At 47.5% G+C, this 21,306-nt stretch overlaps 1 protein-coding gene across 2 annotated transcripts in view; it reads right to left on the bottom strand.

Annotated features, from left to right (window-relative positions):
- LOC144772957 (pyruvate dehydrogenase E1 component subunit alpha, mitochondrial) overlaps positions 1–21,306 on the bottom strand; it is a 221,110-nt gene that overhangs the window by 135,201 nt on the left and 64,603 nt on the right. For both annotated transcript variants that reach the window (XM_078657661.1, XM_078657660.1), the window contains 2 exons: positions 9,863–10,036; positions 7,293–7,419 (listed from right to left, as the gene is read on the bottom strand). In XM_078657661.1, the coding sequence (XP_078513787.1) occupies positions 7,293–7,419; positions 9,863–10,036 (301 nt within the window). The remainder of the gene's footprint in view (positions 1–7,292; positions 7,420–9,862; positions 10,037–21,306) is intronic.

The raw sequence follows: 21,306 nt of genomic DNA, 5'->3' as shown, positions 1-21,306 counted from the left end.
GCCCGACTGGTAACCAACACTAGGTCTGTCAATTGTCCCTGAGCCTGTGTCCACTGATTTGCTAAGCACTCCTGGAGCGGACGCATATGTAGACGTGCGTGAGGGACTATGAAGATGCAGGAGGCCATCATGCCAATCAACTGCATGAACACTCTCGCTGGAAGCGAGTGTTGCGGTCTGAACTTTTGGATTAGCGACTGCATGCTGTCTATCCGGACTTGGTTTGGCTGGGCCATGGCCGTCAGGGTATTGATTGTCGCACCTAGAAACTGCCGGACATGCGCCGGCTGAAGATGCGACTTTGGGTAGTTCAACGAGAAGCCCAGATCGTGAAGGAGGTGAATGGTAGTCGACATGTCCGCGGCGCACTGTTGTTCCGACTTGGCTTGAACGAGCCAGTCGTCTAGGTAGGGGTAGACATGGATGTTCTGCCTCCTGAGGTGCGCCGCTACTGTCGCCAGACACTTGGTAAACACTCTTGGGGCTGTGGTCACTCCGAAGGGTAGGACCTTGAACTGATAATGTTTGCCTTGGATAGTGAATCTGAGGTATTTTCTGTGGGACGGGTGTAGTGGAATGTGGAAATAAGCATCCTTGAGGGCTAAGGTTGCTAAGAAGTCCCCTTGGTTTAACAGGGGAAGAATCTGTTGCAGTGTAAGCATATGGAAATGTTCTGAAAGTATATACAGGTTGAGGGGACGCAGATCCAGAATGGGTCTGAGAGATCCGTCCTTTTTTGGAATAAGGAAGTACAGGGAATATACCCCTGTACCCTCCTCCTCTACCGGCACGAGCTCGATTGCGCCTTTTTGCAGCATCACCACTACTTCCTGCTGCAATAAGTGCAAATGCTCTGCGGACATAGGCCGTTGCCTTGGTGGAATGTTGGGTGGAGTGGACTTTAACTCTAGACAATAACCGTACTGGACAAGTTGTCGCACCCACCTGTCTGTGGTGATGTTTCTCCAGACGGGCAGGAACTGCTGTAGTCTCCCCCCGACAGGTGTTAAGTGGTCGGGGGGCAGTGACAGAGAGTCACTGTTTGCTTGGGGCAGAGGAGCGGGAGTTGTTGTTTCCTCTGCCACGTCCTCTGGTGCTGTTTCCTCGGTAACCCCCTTTGTTCTGCTTGGGGTACGAGGATTGTGCTCCACCTCTAGAGAATTGTGACTGTTGACCCATCTGTCCTCTGGTGACTCCACGTGCACCTGAGCGACGAAAATTGTTGCCACGGAACTGTTGTGATTGTAGGGCCCCCATAGACTTAGCAGTGTCGTTGTCTTTCTTAATCTTTTCTAGGGTGGTGTCAACATCTGGACCAAACAGTCTATCAGGATTGACGGGCTGATTAAGTATGGTTGTTTGAATGTCTGGTTTAAACCCCGATATGCGGAGCCACGCCTGTTGTCTCAGCATGACGCTAGTGTTAATAGCCCTAGCTGCTGTGTCTGCGGCATCAAGTGCACACTTTATGGCTGCGTTGGAGATCAGTTTTCCCTCTTCTATAAGCAGTTTGGTGCCCTCTTGAAACTGCGGAGGCAGGTGTTGTAAAACTTGCTCTAGGGTGTCGTAATGCGCCCTATCATAACGTGCCAAGAGTGCTTGTGTATTCGCAATACGCCAAAAATTGGCAGCCTGTGCAGCTACTCTTTTGCCCCCTGCCTCTAGCACTTTGGACTCCTTATCCGGGGGAGGAGCTTCACCCGTTGTTTGGGAGTTCGCCCTTTTGCGGGCATTTGCGACCACAAGGGAGTCAAGCGGCAACTGTCCCCGAATGTATGCAGGGTCTGCAGGTGCTGGTCTGTACTTTTTTTCGATACGTGGATTGACCACTCTTGCCCTGGTAGGTTCTTTAAAGATGTCCGCAGCATGTTTAATGACCCCTTTGAGCATAGGCAGTGTCTTTACAGTCCTTTCAGAGACTGAAAAAGTGTCAAATAGAAAGTCCTCTTCTACTGGGTCAGCATGCATGTCCACATCATGATTAGCTGCTGCCCTTTCAACAAGTGCATGAAAACCTGCAGAGTCTTCTGTTGGGGATGCACGTGCACTGAAAGGCTGTGGGTCCTGCCCCACATTTTGTGTGCCTTGGTCACCTATGTCATCATAGGAATCTTGCTGTGCATCAGGTTCATTGATGGGGAAAGTGTATTGGTCATCTTCACCATATCCCTCACCCTCAGAGTGTTCTGGGGAAGGTGTTGGGCTCCTTCTAGGAGGAGGCTGGATAGGTTCCATCAGGGCTGAAGCGTCCTGAGCAAGCCTTTTCTTCTTTAGGGGGATAACATAGGAGTCCACTGGCTGTGAAGTGATTCTCCTCTTGTAAAGGGTCAATTTGCCCGTGTCTGCGTCGATAAAACGCTCAGATTCCTCTTCTGAGTGGAGTAGTTGACCTGAAAGTGCTCCAGACGTTGAAGAATCAGACTTCTTTGGCGTCGATTTTGTTGTAAAGGCCTTCGGCGCCTCCTTTGGCGGCAGAAGGAAGAGAAGTTTACTAGCAGGCTTTGCCGGAATGTCCATCGGCTTCTGTGGCGCCGGCACCGGAGCCGACGTAGCAGGTGCCGGAGCCGACGTAGCAGAGGCCTTCTCCCTGATTCTCTGTAGTGAAGAGGCGATGGGGGACGCGTCACTTACAGCGGCCTTTGGCGCCGACGAGGAGGTCTTGACCTTGCCCTCGGATCCGACGTCCTGTTGGCCCTTCTGAGTCTTGGACGATGATGCCGCAGCCGCCGACCCAGAGTCCTTGGACCGATGCGTTGACGTTCCAGCTTTCGATCCGTGTGATTTCGCCGGGTCCGTCTCCACCACGCGTCCGACTAACGAAGTCCCAGTCGGAACCAGAGCCTTGTCACTGGCCTTGGCGGGCTTCGACGCAGCGGTTGACCCGTGCCGAACTCCCTTCTTAGAGGAAACCTCCTCTGGCGACGATTTCGACACTGTGGAATCGACAGCTTTCTTCGACTTCTGTGGACCGGTGGCCGACGGAGTCGATGAGGCAGCCGGTTTAGGTGTTTTTGGTGTAACGGCCGCCATCTTAGGGACGCTCGAATCCGTAAGTTTCGGTTTCAATTTCGGGTCGGCCATTTTAGGTGTAGTCGATACCGTAGGTTTCAGTTTCGGTTTCGATACGGGCTGCGCAGCAAGTATGTCCGTGGCCGGGCCTGAAGGCGGGGCCGTGGCTTGCGGTACGGGGTCTTGGGTAAGGCCGACAGGCGATCCCGTGACCCGATCCTGATCCTCGTAACCTTCGGGGCATAGCTCATCCCCTGAGCTATCTTCCGCGGCCCCATAAACCTCTTCGACGTCCCCTACCTCGTCGACGTATTCAAGGCCTTGACCCACGACTCCTTCGTCGTCTTCCGGATCCGCCTCGACCTCCGTCTCGGGCGGGGAGATTTGAAGATGATGGCTCTGTTCCTCCTCTTCTTGGTCGCCGAAGATGTTTTCTGGATCCGGGGCCGCTTGGCTGGCCTCAAGGCGCACCGCGCGCCGAAGCTTGAGTGTCTTCTTTGACCTGAATCTGGAGCAGGCCATGCAGTTGTCCTCGTTATGGTCTGGTGAAAGGCATTTGTTACAGACCGGGTGCACGTCGATATGTGGGTATTTGGACCCACAGAGTGGACAGTTTTTAAACGGGCTCCGCTCCATGCTAAAAAGTTGCGGTCGTGTTGCGATGAGAAGGCCTCGATGTCCGAAGAGTGAAACGACTCCGCTGATTCCGACTCAAAGAGACGGAAGAACTCGAGACCGTGCGCAAACAATACCGACGCAAAGAATATAAGGCCTTTTGGCCGTAAAAAAGCTAGTTTTTCTCGGTTCCGACAGAGAGACGTCGAGACCGCATCCGAACCCAATGGCGGAAAAAAACAATCTGGGGATGGAGCCGATGCCCATGCGCACTGTAGTCCAGGGGAGGAGCCACCTATCTCAGGATACTTCGAAGACTCTTCCAGGACAACAATGTGCGATCATCCGGACCCAACACTAGGCGGCGATCTAATGCAAAAGATATGAATTTAGCAGCCCACATGCCTCGAACACACTAAAACAAAGGCCACCGGCAAAGAAGTACACAATGTTAATTAACTGAACTAAGGCTCTAATGATCACAAAGTTCTGGCTCCACACTGGACAATTGGCAAGCAGAAAGACAAAGGGGTAATGCAAAGCAATGTCCACAAGAAGAACATATTCACATGTGAGGAAAGGGGACAGTGTCTCTGAGGTTGTATACATACTTGTTAGTACACTATTCTTGGAGCAACGTAGGGTACACAGGTGCACCATCAAAAGAAGAGTTCCTGGGGCTAAGGGAGGGCCACAAAAGACTTAGTTCCATGGATCCAGCCAGGTGGCAAGCAAACTGGGTGCTGGAATACTGATCCACAAAATCAAGCAAGCAACAATGAACTTGATAAAAAATGAAAACGTAGGAGCAAAGAGGGGTCTGCTGCTAGGTTAAGTCACCATTATGTCAAATACAGTTGCATGATCCATCTTTTGGGCAGCCAATCTGAGTCACTGGTGAGGGGTGCAAGGAGCAGAGGATATTTAAGAACATCTGTTGGCATTAGGGTGAATACACCTCAGTCTGCCTCTATCTACTACTATGGGGTCCATCGGACTAAGGTCTACTTCAGGCACTCAGTAGATGTGGGAATCTTTCTGTCTGGCTGGGGGCTTCTACACTAGCAGTAGCAAGTCAGGCAAACAGATCTTCAGCTGGCCCCATTCCAGTCAGAATGAAGTAGACACAAGCAGGCCCCACACTTCAATACAGTTCAGAAACAATGGCTTCAGACACTTCCAACTTCAGTAGCAGTTCAGTGAGCTGCAGGGAAGCTCGCATCTATGTGGGCAAACATTGGCAGTAGGTAGCAGATCTATGCCAATCAGGATACATTTATCTTTACAATTCAAAGATGTCAGCTAATCATATTTCAGATTCATCCAAAGATGTGCTTGCGGAGCACAAATGTAACTAACATGAAGAATTTAGCCCCTTCCATGCTCATGACGAGCTGAGCTCGTCATGAGGCACGGTGCTCTGGTGCTCATGACTAGCTCAGCTCGTCATGAGCCGTGGAACACTCACACGCCGGGATAATTCCCCTGCTGTGCTGAGCGTTCCACAGGAACGGGTGCAGCTGTGACGAGCTCAGCTCGTCATGAGCACCGGAGCGCCATGCCTCATGACGAGCTGAGCTCGTCTTGAGCATGGGGGGCGCGCACAGCGCCCCCCATACCACTAAAGATCGCTTGCTTGACTCACAAAGCACTGCACTTCAAGACCCCATATATCTGGCTCACAAGATTAGAATTATCAGGGGGTGGCCGTCCGTCTCGAAGTGCAAACTCACTGTTGCTGAAACCTCAAGTCTTCCATAAAAAGAAAACGAGTAACAGAGCATTCTCAGGCATGGCCCAGAAGATTTGGAACTCCCTTCAACCGGAAGTCCGTCAAATCCCATCCAACGCTTCCTTCAAAAAATAAGTGAAAAAAATCCTAATGTTGAAGTTCCTGTTCTAAAGTCCCTGGTTCAGCTGCCCCAATACCGCCCTCCTCTCTTATGCTATGACTGTCCATTACACAGTTGTACTCCTGTGATTAACAGTGTGAGCAGGCCACTGCACATTTTTGTGTTATTTATGGAATGTTTTTCTCCCATTACCTGATCGCTGTCTTTCACATTTATGTAATCCTGTGATTAATAGTGTTGGCAGGCTCTGGACTTACTGGCACTGTGTACATTGCCTATTGCTCTCTATTATTGCATCTATCCGGTCTTGTTTTTAAATTCTCTGAATCGTGCTGATATCATGCTCTCATCCTTAACTTATTTGTAACAATTGCTCTTGTCCCACTTTGGTATCCTACCTACCCCAACTGTGAAGCGCTCGGACACGCTCCAGGGTCTTGTTCGCGCTATACAAAACTGTATAAATAAATAAACATTAACTTTCATCAGGGGTTCATCTGACATCTCAGCCTTGACCTGAGGGGGTCTGCCTTATGCAGCCAATTTGTGTGTCCAGGTGTTATTGCCACTGCAGCAAAATACTTCAGTGATGACCCGGAGGCCACAACTGACATGGAGAGAGTACCAATAATCCGACCATACCATGCCACAACTCTGATGTAACCAGAGAGGCTGCCTCCACAACCTTGCTCTCATGAGATCAGGAAGAGTGTGGAACGACTGCCGCAATGCTGAACAGCACATTAGCAAGGAGTGTAACACAAGGCCATGTCTAAAGGACTAAGACTGTATCATGCCTAAGAACTGTGCAGGGTAACCCAGCCAGTTTGAGACCCAAACTTTTTGCCAGCTACAAGAGTGAGCGAAACTACATGTGCTTTTCAAGGGGTCCCTAATCAAACAGCCATTATAGTGGACTTGCACCTGGGCAGATAATTAACAAAGACTACCCCTAAGTATATGTCCTGAATAGAAGGGTGGGAAAGTGGGACAAAGCTGGAATAAGGCACAGATCGCCAGTGCGATCTATAATATGCATTGGTTACAGCCCATATTGATTTAAAGAGCCCTGTAACTGAACCCTACTACTGTGTGTAGTATTATGTTTTGTGCTTTGTAATGAACTTTTATTTCTACAAGAAAAATACTTTGCTGGACAGTACCTTATTGGGTCTTGCGTCCTCCATAAGAAATCTTTGACTCTCACTCCCGCTGTTCTGACAGTCAACTGTAGAAAGCATTGTACTTGACACACTTTGTATCGCCTTAGTAGGAAGGACCCTGGGACATCTGCAGCAAATACACCCCTACCCCCCTACCCCGACACCCCCTCCCCTCCCCCAATCATGGTTGGGGCCCAGTACCCCTGTCTGCCGAGGCCTACTGAACAGGGTCTGGAAACAAGCCTTCCACTAATGTGAATTATTTGTTTTATGACTGTGACCCATCAACAGCCGTATTTCAAAACACACCCTTGTTCTCCCTTTGTTTGAGCCTATTCCACCAGGTTTCTACAGCCGAGGAGCCGCTCTACATACAACGTCACTATCAATATACTTCATGCACAACTCACACAGCAGCTCTCCCTCAAAGTAAGAAGATTCAGGTCCTAAAGAAACTACAAGTTCAAGTCTGTCTGTAGGACTTTCCCCATTAGCTCAGACCCCATTCACTGCTTGAAATTCCAAAGGCTAAATGTGCTTAAATGTAGGACGAATATGACAGAAATTTCCTAAACCTGAAATAGTAAACTTATATAAATAATTCCATGTTAAGCCCTTCATACTGTTCGCATCCCCTTCCATTGTCACAAACCTGTAAGCTCGGCTAGGATCTCTTTGACTGGTACCCCACGAGTGTAGGTATATCCGTGAGCCCGGTAGGCAGTTATCAAATGGTCTGTTGGTTTGATTGCAGCCTCGAGTCCAACACAGCACGCTTCCTATAAGAAACAGATTTAAGTTTGAAATAACTGAAAGCTTCAATGTAAAGCCAGTGCCACAAATAACACGCATATTTGGGCTATCCCTGCATACTCAGTATTGGAGTTTTTTTGTGAAAGACCATGTCTGAAGAACAACTTATTTCAGAGTTCTGTGGGAATGCTAGTTTTAAAGCCTCCTTCGTCTCAGAAAAAAGGAATAGAAGCTGTAAAGCGCAGAGAGAATATGCAGAGCAGACTGTTCAATGGGTCTTTCAATACCTACTGTATTTGAGTTTAGAAAACTTAAGACACCCACAATCTCCTTCTGCATCAATTCAGATCTCACCTTTGCCCGAACATGCTAGCCCAAATAAACATATGTCCTAGAGCTCTTAAAGCCCTCTTGCCCAATTTCTCATAATCGTTAAAGTTACTGCAGACAAATGTTGGAATCACCGTTTTCTTCTAGATGAGCCACAGGTTACTGGCCACTTCTTACATCAAGATAGTACCCACTTATCATTGGAAACCAACAGCGGACTGCCTTTTTAGGACATGGTGATTGACATACATTGAGAAAACTCTCTTATAGCATAACCCCTCTACAACCTACACCAACTACACTACTACTTGCATTTTACTCCCTGCACCACCATTTGTATCATACCCCATGGCCCACTGCTTCTATAGTGCATTACACCAGAGAGCAGTTAAAACACCTCAGCACAACTACATACATCCAATAACCCGCACCACCCTTTTGACCCCCGCAGCTGTGCCACCTACACCACTGCCAAAATGATCTATACCCCCAAATACATCTTACAGTGCCATACTAAAGGCATAAGTGTGCCATAAAAAATACAAGTGGCATAACTATTATGCTCATAGTGAGATCATGTTTTTCCAAAATCCCAGAGCACAGGCACAATCAATCGCTCTGTATGTAATGCAGGTAAAGTGACCCCAGCAACATACTTTGGAGAGATATGCTCTCTTACCAGCAATTTGATTGTATTCCTCCAATAATTTATGTATGGAAGACATTTTTGAGTTTAGAGATGTTCTGGGTTACGACTTGCAATCAGGAGGCACCACACAGTAAATCATCAAATGACATCAACATGTGTCATACTCGTTCTAAGACAATAGGTATTTTGAACTAATGTTATGATTACCGATTTCCCAATTATGATGAAGGGGTTTGTCCCGCTAACAAAGTTTAATGCAAAGTGAAACTATATTTAACCCTGCTGTTTCGAAAAAAAAGGTTAAAAATCTTTCAGTTCAACTAACACCCCAATTGAACAACATATATTAAATCAGGCAGTCTGTTTTCCTATGCATTCCGCATTGCCCCAATCCACAAACTCTCTTGAAATATCCAATTATACAAAGTTCTCTTGTTCACTTTAGCAAAACAAACTAGGATGACAAAAGGAGTATACTAGAAATCTACGAAAGCTTGCAACCACTCATGTACACTAGCAAGCCTTGTGGGACAACACAAACTGTTAATTTACTACTCACCCACACCATACGATACAATATGCAGAGATCATTTGTACTGAAGCTGACCTGATGCTTATCTGAGCAGTCTTCGCTGGCTAGAACACTCTGGATGATTAGTGATTTTTTTTTTTTTTTTTAAATCAGCAAGGTTTCAGCAAATTTACCTGGCACAACACCGACACTGTGTGATTTTTCTCCTTTACTGCTCTTTAAAACGCAATATATTGTCCGTTCTCTCCGAAACAGCATTACCAAGTACAATTACATTTGTACATAAGATGAGATCAATAAGCGTGGCAGTGAGGTCGCATAAATTCAATGTCATCAGTATTTTGCGGGGACATCCACATATTGAGTCAAATGTAGAGCTAAGAAGACATCCTAGTCCTAGTACTCTGAAGGAGATTAAAATGTTTATGATGATGAGCTAGCGGAGACTGAGCTTGAAGAATGTCATTCATGGATTCACCTCCCCCTTAAGTTGAATCCTGAGAATCTACGGCAAAACCCCATGAAGAAATTTGGAAGCAGATGGGACACTTATATTACGACAATTAACTCGGACTGTGTCTAACCACTACTTGCCTTCTGAATGTTCTGGCTTCACACAGCAATAGGTTATTTTTGTTATTTAGTAGCAATTTAATCGCTTCTGAAGAACACGCGTCATGAAGCCTGTACCCTTGTGTTGTTTTGACCATCTTAGCAAAATGTCCATGCTTTCTTTATCTTACCTTTTCATGTTTATAAAGCATAAGGGTTAATATCCTGACATACAAGGTGTCTAGATCAAAATCATTAGCTCATGCACACTTCTATATCACCTGCATTCAAAGCCTTTTGTAGGCTATCAAGTGTTCGCTTTTGGGTTTGATTGCAGATAAAGAAATGCAAAGTAGTTTTTCAGATGTATTTGTGAAGGAGTCATGTTTCATGAACTGGTACAAACCTGACCATCATACAAGTGGCAAAAGCCACGAATAATCTTCTGCTTGTACAACTGGTCTGACTTCAGCTCCATTCGACGGATTGTCTGCATTATCTTGTAGTACTGTAGACCCTCCTCCCTAGTCAGGACTGCTTGCAACGGAGGGCCTTCTTCCAGGCGGTGAAGGTCAACTTTCTGCAATACAAGATTTAGCCAATCGCATTATGAAAACAGGTTCATTAGTAATACTGAAAATGCTGCGGTTAATACAACGTGCCTTTGTTATAGCCTCAAGACTGTGGCTTCCAAGTACCAGGGTGATAACCTAACTATAGGTGTCAACAACTCAGTATTCTTAGAAAAACAATATCAGTCACAGAAACCATACAGCATGCACAATGAATCACGGTTATAGAAACCAAACAGCATACACAATGAATCACGGTTATAGATGCAGCAGGTCCTCTAGTGTTTAGACCACGTTGAAACATGGTTATCACAACAATACAGGATCTCGCAGTACCAGCTCAGTGGCCCCAACCCACTCTCCAAATAGCTTGTCAATGTTGAGGAAATTGTAAGAGTGGGAAAAGGATATTTGATTTTGCAAGAAATTAGCTTCTATATATCCTTCTGCAGTCCGTGGCTCAAAACTGCAAAAACCTATATGATGTTCATACTAAGATTGAAGCCAAGATTGTCAGGTAAATCACAATTTAAACATTCAGCGATCTCTAATGAAAATATTTGGCCAAAACACGATTTTTTTCAGTTAAACCAATCCTTTAAATTAATCCTGATATTATTTTGACAGTAAGCAGTTAAATGAATTATGACTAGAAACAACCTACCTTGCCAGCCCCCAAACTGCCTCCCATCTAATGCATTGCTAGTGGGAGCTTTCTTGTTTATAGGTGTTTTTTTTTGTTCCATTGTTATTATTATTATTATTTTTTTACATACTAATTTTTGTCTCTCCACTAGAACCGCTGTTCTATTTATTTCCCCATTGTAAGCTGCTTGTTGAGCTGCAAACTAAAGCGGTTTTAAACCAGACTGCAAGGCAGGGAATGTCAAAACAAAGGGTTATCTAGTGTATCATTACTTTTTTTTACACTGATTATGAAATTAATTTTAAATTTGTTTCAGCCTGTCAAGGCTTTTTTATTTTGGCGCAGTCTTGAAACTAAACAATTTTTTTAATTCCATAAAATGTTTTGATACTTTGTTTCAGAGTTAGAGTGATTCTGTTTTTCTAATCTTCTGGCTGATTATTAGGGCCTCTGGGTTTCTGTTCCTCTTAGGGCGAATTCGCCCTTAGTGAAGATAAGAAATGTATAATTGTTTTGAGAATATGACTCCAGTATTCTTGCATGAAGAGAGGTGTGTAACATATATATCGTTACATGTTTCCAATGGCTTTATTTAATTCTTTGCTGAAGTTTGCACTAATATTTTCCGATCATATTTTTGTGCTGCATCAGACTTTTTAATAATATTCAAAAAGTTGAAGGCTGCAATATCCATCCATTTTCATCAACTTCAATAATGGTTTTCACCAGAATTTAAATACATTCGATTTAGAGGCGACATTGGGGCGAGGCCAAGTCACGAAAGATGGCAGACGCAAGCGGTGACCAACAAGCAATGCTGTGGCCCTGGTCCCTATCGCCTGTTAGACAACTGGGTGGAACGGGCCATGCAACAGCACCTAACGATATGCCTGGATCAGAGAAAGCGGGACCACTGGCTACCCTGCGGCCTAGCAGCCCGGGAGCCGCGTGGCTGAGCTGGGTGCCATGGGCCTGTGCAGCAGATCGACAGCTGAGCCAATCTGGCTTCTACCCCAGAACATCTGTAGGGGCCGACATCGGCTATGGCACGGAGGCGGGCCCCGGCCTGGGATGGTCCAGCAGGTGAGTGGTAGGAGACCCCGCGCAGCGCGATGCTGTTGCCGGGTTGTCCTGCTGTGCCCGAGACCGGAGTGCGTCTCCGGAGACCGCGAGGGATGCGCCCCCCTGCCTCCCACTGGCCGGGCTCGGACACTAGCAGGGCCATGTAAAAGAACAAAAGCTCCGACACCCACGATTGAGGAGCTCCGCCAGAGTGGCGCAGTAGGTCCAGAGATGGCAGAAGCACATCAGAGGCAGACGCGGATGGTAAGCCTGACCTCCGTGGCTGCGGCTCTGCCCGACCTGTGGCGATATTGTGCCCCCCCCCTTCTTCTGACACCATTTGGCTCCCCATGCCTGCAGCTTTGGACGGGACTGGGGGCATCTGACAGACGCCGGATGCTGTATGCCTTTCCCTGTGGGGCCTGTGAGCCTGGATCCCTATAGACTGACCATGTGAGCCTGAAGGCCCTGAGATGGGGTGTGCTGCCCTGGCCATGGACTGGCGGACCTCTCATTGATTGAAGAGTGGAGGAGGTGCCGGGGGCCACCAGGAAACACATTTTGATCACAGGAGCCATACAACAACAGGCAGTCAGTGAACATTTAGCCAGGGCTGGCACCCTTCCCTCGCCGTTGTCCTGTTCCTGCTGCATACCACATTATGCTGGTGGAGCGCGTTGAGTGGGTAACTGGCCCTGACACCCAGAGGTAGCGCTGGAGGGCACAAGAGCTCCCTAGAGGCTGCACTTGCCAAAGGAGAAAAACATACATATATACGCAATCTCAGCGTCCCAGAGGTGGGGTAATTTGGACTCCCCGTGCCCGCTGCGTGCATGAGGCGACAAACACGCAATGAGTGGAGGGTCCCATCCAGTTTAGACTGAGAAAATGACACACAGAAAGTGAGGGGACTCCATCTGTGGCACAGGTCCCCTACCCCCGGAGGTTCTGAAGCATGTAGCCACAAAGATATTATCATTATGGGGGAGCATTTGGCAACACGCAATGCTTCTAGAAGCTCAAGTGCAACTGACCTGGGTTGCATGGCCCGCTCTTTCTGCTGTCCCTAGTTTCTGGAGGGGGTCTGGCTGGCCGGAGCCTCCACAGCAACATATCTGGTGGTTCCTGTGTTCTTGACCCCGGGGACTATGGGGTGAGGTCTGTGGCCCCTGGCTGCTGGTGTGCTTCCCGGAATGGGGAAGAGAGGGTGATCAGATTCCCGATCAGAGTGCCGCCGTCCTGTAGAAGCAATGGGTAACCAGGACCTTGAAATGAGCTATAAAGAGACAACCCCCAATGCCACGGAAGCAAAATTGGACAAGATTCTTGAAGCCATAGCAGATACCAGACAGGACCTCAGGAACAGAGTCGACGCACTGGTAGTGGAGATGAGTCTGCTCCGTGAAGACCAGAGAAAACTGTCTAGTAAAGTTGGTGCTACAGAGGCAGTCATAGCTGAGCTGCGGCCCGAGATGTCTGGGATGGCTGTGACAGTGCGATCGCTCACTGCCAAGGTCCTGAAAACAGGGCCAATGATTCAGAAGGGCACTCCTGGCAAAACAACTGTGATATTGTTGCGTTTCCCCAAGGGAGCTGAGGGGTTGGACCGAGTGCAGTTCTTCTAATCTTGGTTGGACAGGGTGGTTCGTCAAGATGTGCCATCTCCACACTTCTTACTTGGGCGCACTCACCGCGTTTCAGCCAGGCCCCCTCCAGCCGGTGCCCCTTCATGCCCGGTAGTGGTGCGAGTACTAAACTATCGAGATAACATCATATTACAACGATCTGCACCCCCAACCCGCCTCAATACAAGAATGCATGTATCTATATCTTTCCGGCCTTCACCTTGGCAGTGAAACGCAAACTCCAACAGGTGGGCCTCAAGTACTCCCTACTATTCCCAGTCAGGCTGAAAGTGAGAGCAAACACTAGCTATTTCTTCACAGAGCCTTCAGATGCAAGGGATTGGCTGGAGCAGCATAGATTCGAGACAAATGGGCCACTGTCCTCACAAGCGAGCATTTGCAAACAGAGTGCAACGCAAAGGACGGCAGCGTGAAAGGGATTGCCAGACGTCACAAATAATTGCCACCCACACACCAGCCCAAGCGAGAGAGGAACAGTCTCAAGCATTGCCCACAGCCTCACTGTTACCGACGGAGCAACAATCCTCACAGGCACATTTCACAGAGGATTGCCATTGCCCTCGGATGCGAACATGTGGTCCTCCCTCCAAAGTACTGCATCACTGTTCCCCCCGGACATCACCCCACAAGCTGCTTACCATATAATTGGACCAGTCACGATTCATAGAGACGGGGTGGGACAAGAATGTTGCTACGGGCGATATTGGTGTTATAAGTGAGATGATGGTGTGGTGGCGGCCGCTCCATCACATAGTACTGCATAGCATGGTTAGAGTCATGGGTTGCTATTGCTTAATATCTACTGCTTGTTGCTTGGCTCCACATTGTAGTTTTTGCCTCTAGGAGCATATAAGAGAGGACAACTTGTAGTGGTGCCACGAGGTACGGCCCCCACAACCCTTGGTATCACTATATGTAAGTGTATCTAGTAAGCTCCCTATAGTGGGATTCTTGTTAACTGTTTGGGCCGTTGTCCCGTTAGATACCACCCTGGGATGGGGGTTCATGTTAATTTTAGAGGTGCAGATCACTTGCTAAGAGTGTGGTTCATTAGGGGTGATAACATCCCTAGCAGTGAGTCCAATGTGAGTCCAATGTGGGTGATGCCATGCTGACCCGGTGCCCCCTCACCTCCTTCAACGCACCCCCTTGTACTTTGAACCAAATGAGTAAAATTGATATACTGACATGGACTGTCTGGAGAATGAGGACAACAAAGAAATGACAGGCAGTCCAACAAGACAACCGGAGACATGGGGTGTAAATAGAGCTATTACAAGAGACCGGTGTGGCAAGGGGGGAGGAGGCCCGGTTGCAATAGCGCTGGCGTAGACAGTGCTTCAGCACTAATTATTCAGGGTTTGCGAGGGAAGCCCATGTGTGGGTATGAACGGGAGTCACATTTAGATAAACAGCTACTGACATAGGCCCTGAGGGGCGTTATGTTTTGGTGGAGGGCCTCCTTGATGGCAGGCCCATACTACTGGGCAGCATATACGCGCCACTCAGTGCTAAAGTTGTAAAAAACATAAGTACCAGGGCTCTGGTCAGGAGGCCACTGCAGCTTGCACCACACATTGCCCCTGCTATGCAGCCAGTGATAGTAACAACACAATTACTAACCCTCACACAGTTTCAAATGTGACAATTTGGACTATTTCTGGCCGCAAAAGCTATAAGAATGGCTTAGGCGGCACATAATAGTCATTTTTAATGTATATTGAATTAATAATTAACTGTTGTTGTGGTCATCTCTAAATTAGCCAGACAGTGCCACCTTGTGGCAGACTGTCAAGATCCTGTGTTGACAATTAAGTGCCAGTACCGATCACCGGAAACCACCAGCTCAAATTAAGCACTGGCCAATACGGCCCAATCGGCCTTATTGGCGCACATCCCTTGAGTTGTGGGTAGCGGTTTCAACTGTGTCCTAGACACGCACCTGGACCGCTCTCACCCCTCACTACCATCCTCTCCAGTGGTGACGGCGGCTGCATGCCTCACGCAATGGGGTAGTCACTGGTCACTACAGGATAGTTGGCGGACACTACACCTAGGGTCTCGCAAGTACTTATACTACTCTGCAGCACACAACCTACATGTCAGACTGGATTACATTTATTGTCACCACACACTAGACACAGGCGCTAGATGCATAATATCTGGGGAAGACTTTCTCAGACCACAACCTCCTGCAGATATATATAGGATGGGGGGGGGGGGTGCCTTGCCCCCCCCCCCCCATCCCTACTAGGATATTTCAGCCAACACTATTAGAGGACCAGGTATTTTGGGGGAAACAAGCAGCCCATAACTAATTATTTTACAGGTAACTGGGATGCGGACACCTCCAGAACGGTGGAGTGTAAGGCGCTGAACGCAGTGTTAAGGGGACGCTACATAAGGGCCTTAATGGGGGTGAGAGCTACCTTACACAGTGACCTAATGCAAACTGAAGCTCTACCAGGAACGACGGAAACCGCCACCAGATTAGATCCTGCAGCACTGCCCACATTGACAGACACTCTGAAACATCATTCACATCTAATAGAACAACTTTGATATATAGACTTAAAGGCATACCAGGCTAAGATGCATATGGAGGTAGATAAGTCAAGACGCCTGCTGGCCTGCCTCCTTCACAGCACGATGCCAACCCAACCCATCACAATGGTTAGAGATCTCCTAGACCTTTTTGCCACCTTATCAAAAAAGGGTATTGAGGGAAGATTGGAAAGATACATTCAACTTTGATGCAGCGCCAACCGCCCAGGTAAAAATAGGACAGTACGTGTCGACCTCTCTCGTGATGAGTAAGGGCACTCGTCAGGGATGTCCCCTTCCCCCATCCTGCTCTTTGCCCTGGCAATGGAGCCACTGGCCTAGTGGCTCCACCAGAAGGGGATGGGGTTTCCCGTGATACCAGAGATACTAGAGGGATTTCGGCGGGGGCGGGATTGGGAGGCAACTGGACACAATCTTGCATATTTCCTTTATATGCGGATTGCCCCCCCACACACACACACAGGAGGTCATAGTGGGAGACCAGGTGGTGAGGTGGGAAACTCGCGCTTCGGATACCTGGGCATCTGTATTTATCAAACTAAAAAAGTATCCCATTGATGGGAACCTGACTGAGGCCTTAGCCTCCCTACACCCTCAGATGGTCTTTTGGAGTACTCTCCCCCACACAGTACACGGGTGAATATCACTCTTCAAAATGATAATGCTCCCCTGCCTTTTGTATTTCTTTCATAACCTGCCGGTGGCAGATCCTCTGACTACCTTCATGAACGGTGTAACAAACATAGTATGAAGTTCCTAAGGGAAAAGAGCAGGTGGAGGCTAGATCAGTCAGGGGAAGGTAATGGACCCTGATTTGAGAAGGAATCTCAGAACCGGAGGAAGGATTTCCTCCTATGCAGAAAAAGACCCTCACACACCCAACAAGCAGGTGTCTTGCTTCATCATCCGGCCTGCTCCTACTCGGGTCGGCGGTGCAATACCCGAGCAGGCGCCCTGGAAGGGGCCTACTTGGCGGAGATCTTTTTTCACGCCGTTGGGTGCAGTGCGTGTGAGGGCCCTTAGTGTAAGAATGGGTGTAGGTGATGATAAAGTGTTGTGTGGGCTAAAACAGGGAACAGAGGTCCACTCAGAACTAATTTTAATGAGACATGGCCTCTGCCCTGGTTAAAAATGGAAAGAAGCACCCTCCCACTTTAAGGTGTGTGGGGACGTGTGCTGTTGAAATAGGTCGACATGTTTCTTGCCTTAAATCAAGTGATGGCAATTCTTCAGGACCAATAAGGAAATGATCTACCTACACTTTTTGGTGGTGATCATGAACTCATTGAGGCCAATGTGTGACTACCTGTACAGCACCCTAAAAAGTGGCACTAGTAGATCTAGCTCAACCCAGCTGGAGTTGAGAGCAAGTGGCATCAGTACTGGAGGGGGCAGACACCTAATGAGTTGTGTCGGTTTTACCAAACGAGGATCGAGTGTATCCTAACCCGGCGCTCCTTCCAGTCTGGGATGCTCCAGACTGGAAGGAGTGCCGGGTTAGGATACACTCGATCATGTCAACCTATTTCAAACAGCACACGTCCCCACACACCTTAAAGTGAGAGGGTCCGCCAAGTAAACCCCTTCCAGGGCGCCTGATCGGGTATTGCACCGCCGACCCGAGTAGGAGCAGGCCCGATGATGAAGCAAGACACCTGCTTGTTGGGTGTGTGAGGGTCTTTTTCTGCATAGGAGGACATCCTTCCTCCGGTTCCGAGATTCCTTCTCACATCAGGGTACATTACCTTCCCCTGACTGATCTAGCCTCCACCTGCTCTTTTCCCTTAGGAACTTCATACTATGTTTGTTACACTAGTCTTTGGGCATGTATGTTGGACCGTGAAAAAGCCCTTCGTTCCCCCTCTTTGATAAAATACCTTAATGAAGGTACATACCATGCTGGGAGGTTATATTTGCAACATGGGTAGGAGAAGAGTTGCACTCCTTAGACTGCAACTGCCAGAGGAGAGGGGTGGAATAGGTGCACCAAATTTTGAACATTATTATTGGGCAACGTAGCTGCAATAGCCTGTGAAACGGTTAGCTGAGAGGCAACTGGACAAGGTGGGCGACTGCCGACAGAGTGCAGGAAAAGGTGGGGTCGATGTTGCTTCCTGGAGCAATAACCTCTCAAGGGGTGAATGGTTTGGTGAGCTTGGCCTGCCAGAGTTATAAGAGAGGTTTAAAACGTATTCTTGATATAATCCCATATTCTCCGGCTATTAGTCTGAACTTCATGACGCCATTTTGCACACACTTCGGTAGGGAAGGTTTGGCGGCTTGGAGAGAGGAGGGGTTGACCTCAGTGGGCGATATATTCAGAGACGGGGAGCTAATGCCCTTTGGACAGCTACAGGAAGAATATGAACTGCTGGAGGGGCATTTCCTAGCCCACGGACTGCGGAGTTGGGACGTCCGTGGAGTATTACAGACAACAAACCGGGATAACACCCATTGACCCATGCACTAAAAGTCATGGGGGACTGGCTGTAAACTTTTAACCTGGTTGTTCAAAACTTTGGCTCACCCGACAATAGACCTTTTGTCATCCACAAGCCGACTTTGGGAGACCGAATAGGCCACGACTTAGCGCCCAAAAAATGGTAACGACCCATTCATTTCCCACGCAGGGCGTCTCGTAATGCCAAATGACAGTAAAAACAATATATCATACTGCATAGGGCATATCTCACCCCAGCTGCCTTACACAAAATACCCTCCTTCTCCCAAGGTGTCAAGTGCACAACGCAGATATGATGCGCATGTTATGGATCGTGCCCTTTGGCAGCGGCGTTGTGGACTAAAGTCACAAATATACTAGTCTCTGTAGGGTTCCTGTTACTGGATACTGGGGGAATATGTTATAAGAACTACAGGACAAACAAGATGCTCCCCTGGACGGATAATGGTTATAAGACTTTGGCGTCTCCTCAACTTCACATGGTGACTAATAGGGTATGGCAAATTCAGAGAGGCTGTACTACTGTCCTGCTATGCTGGATGAGCTGGATGCCCGCTGCCTGTTTCCCAAGAAGAGGGGAGAGCTCTGGAATAAACCACTGAAGTATGTTGAATACTGTTTATGTTGGATATCACGGCACCCACCCCATGATCGGACTGTAGGATATAATGTATGCGGACATTATCAATATTTACACTGTAAATGTGATCTGCTATATGGTTTAGTTTATTTCACACTGAACCATGTACTCCTGTCACAGACTGAAATTCATTGCATTGGGCGTCCTGTACTAGCGTCATTCTTTGATGGCATAGTATGATGTGCATATTGTGACCTCAAAAAAAAAATCAATAAAAATTGGTTTAGAAAAATAACAAGTTAAAGGCAATATCCCACATCAAAATAGAAACTTTCTCTTCTACACAGAGTCTACTTCGAGTTCCAGTGGAGGAGATAAATACCTTTCAATTTGCGTCTGCCATATATCCGAACAACTTCCACATTTACTTATATAAATACATTGCTGTACAAAAAAACTGTGCTTTTGATTGTGTCTGTCTTCATGCATCTTATTGGTGAGGGGAGAGATATAGATATATATAAGGTGTGTAAAGTCCACATTTGTAAAGCGCACAATCACCCGTAAGGGTCTCTAGGCGCTGGGGGCCGTCGGGAAGATTAAGCGAGCTATTGCCCAGAGTCACATGGTGCTGGGCTAACCTGCCGCCGGAGCCGGGGATCGAACCGTGGTCCCCAGATTACAGCGTCAGTCGCCCTGGCCGCGGCGCCACACCTCTCCCTCTCCCTGTGTGAGTGTAGGTGTGTGTGTGTGATCAGATTATCCATGTTATCCACGTCTTTGTAGTATAATATAGTAAGTACAGAGATAAACAAGGGTTATTTCTAAAAACATTCGCATATTTCTCAGAATATTTGGGCTGCCCTGCCACTTGTTATCCCTTTGTGTATTTGATAATGGGAAGGCACTTAGCTACAACTACATGTAAATAATGTTCAGAAAAGCATGCAAGAGAAATTATGAGCGAGTCATTCATTTAACTTTTATTGTGTTAGTGTCATTTAAAAACAATGCTGTTCAAGGCTTTGTTTACGGAGTATTTAAGAGGCTTGGAAAGTTCAGAATCAAGATACCAGAGTACAGCTTAACGTGTCAGTCTCTGGCTGTAGAGCAAAATGCTGCAAATACTTAGCAAAATGGGAGTGCATTTGAAGGCAGTACGCACTGCCTAAACTATACTGGCGACTTGCACTACATTTTCCGTAAGTGTATTACGGATGCAATGGGTAAGTGGATAGATTTTGTTTTCGGTTCACAAATTACAGGAGAAAGATTTTTTTGTCTCCAGAGTAGGAGCAAGAAACGGAAATAAGTGATCAGTGATAAGCTCAACAGCCAGAACTATCCTAGCACGGTCTCCGAAGAACTAAGCTATAAATTACTGGCGAAGGGATATTTTTCTATACCAAGATAACCTTCTCCATGGTAATATCTTGGTCTTCCGGAATATCCGATAAAGAGACTATAGATTGTGCAGAATGCGGCTGCGAGATTCATTAGAAGAGTGCCGTTTAGACAACATATCTCTCCGCATTTCAAACAGCTCCACTGGTTGCTTGTTGTGAATCGGATAGAATTCAAAGCCTTGACAATTGCGTTCAAGGCCTAGAGAGGTAGTTGCCCCAACTACATCAAAAAAAGCATTCGCTCCCATCAGCAAAAGTGCTCTCTAAGTTCTAACTCACAGAATATGCTGTGCGTTCCCCAATTTGCGAAATCTCACACTGGAGGCAGGGCCTTCTCAGTAGTATCAACCAGATTATGGAACTCCCTTCCTGACAGACTCCGGTTTATACCGTCTAAAGGGGAGTTCAGGAAAGCTTTAAAGACATGGCTCTTTAGCCATGGTTAATTTGAATCCACTTTCTGCTTTGTTTACCCCCCCCCCCCGTGTCTTGCTGAACTACGCTAGCGCAGGGACACCTCTGCTTGAGGTAGCTGATGCGGTTTATAAATGTTATTATTGTATTGTATTAACAAGATGGTACCTTAGCGCCCCTCTTTCAAATATTGCTCAGATTTCACCTCCTCCATGAAACATCTCAGCTTGCACCCTCACTCCATGAAAAAACCCTTCCTCAACACAGTGGTGCGGTCCACTTCAAGCTGCAAACCGCATCCTGCTGCACCCAGTGATGCACACAAGCTATCACTCTTCCCCAGAAGGGCACACCACTGCAGTAGTCTTCCAACTGCTTTCTCTCCATTGTCACTCCACCCAAGTGGCAGTTTGGTAATAAGCTGCAATGAGGACAATGCACAAAAGGTGCTCAATGGACCCAAGAAGCAGACCAAAGGGTCTAGCAGGGCAGATGGAC

The sequence above is a fragment of the Lissotriton helveticus genome, chromosome 8 (assembly GCF_964261635.1).
Source record: "Lissotriton helveticus chromosome 8, aLisHel1.1, whole genome shotgun sequence".
NCBI lineage: Eukaryota > Metazoa > Chordata > Amphibia > Caudata > Salamandridae > Lissotriton > Lissotriton helveticus.
The sequence above is the reverse complement of the archived record's forward strand: the minus strand, read 5'-3'. Positions and strand labels throughout refer to the sequence as shown.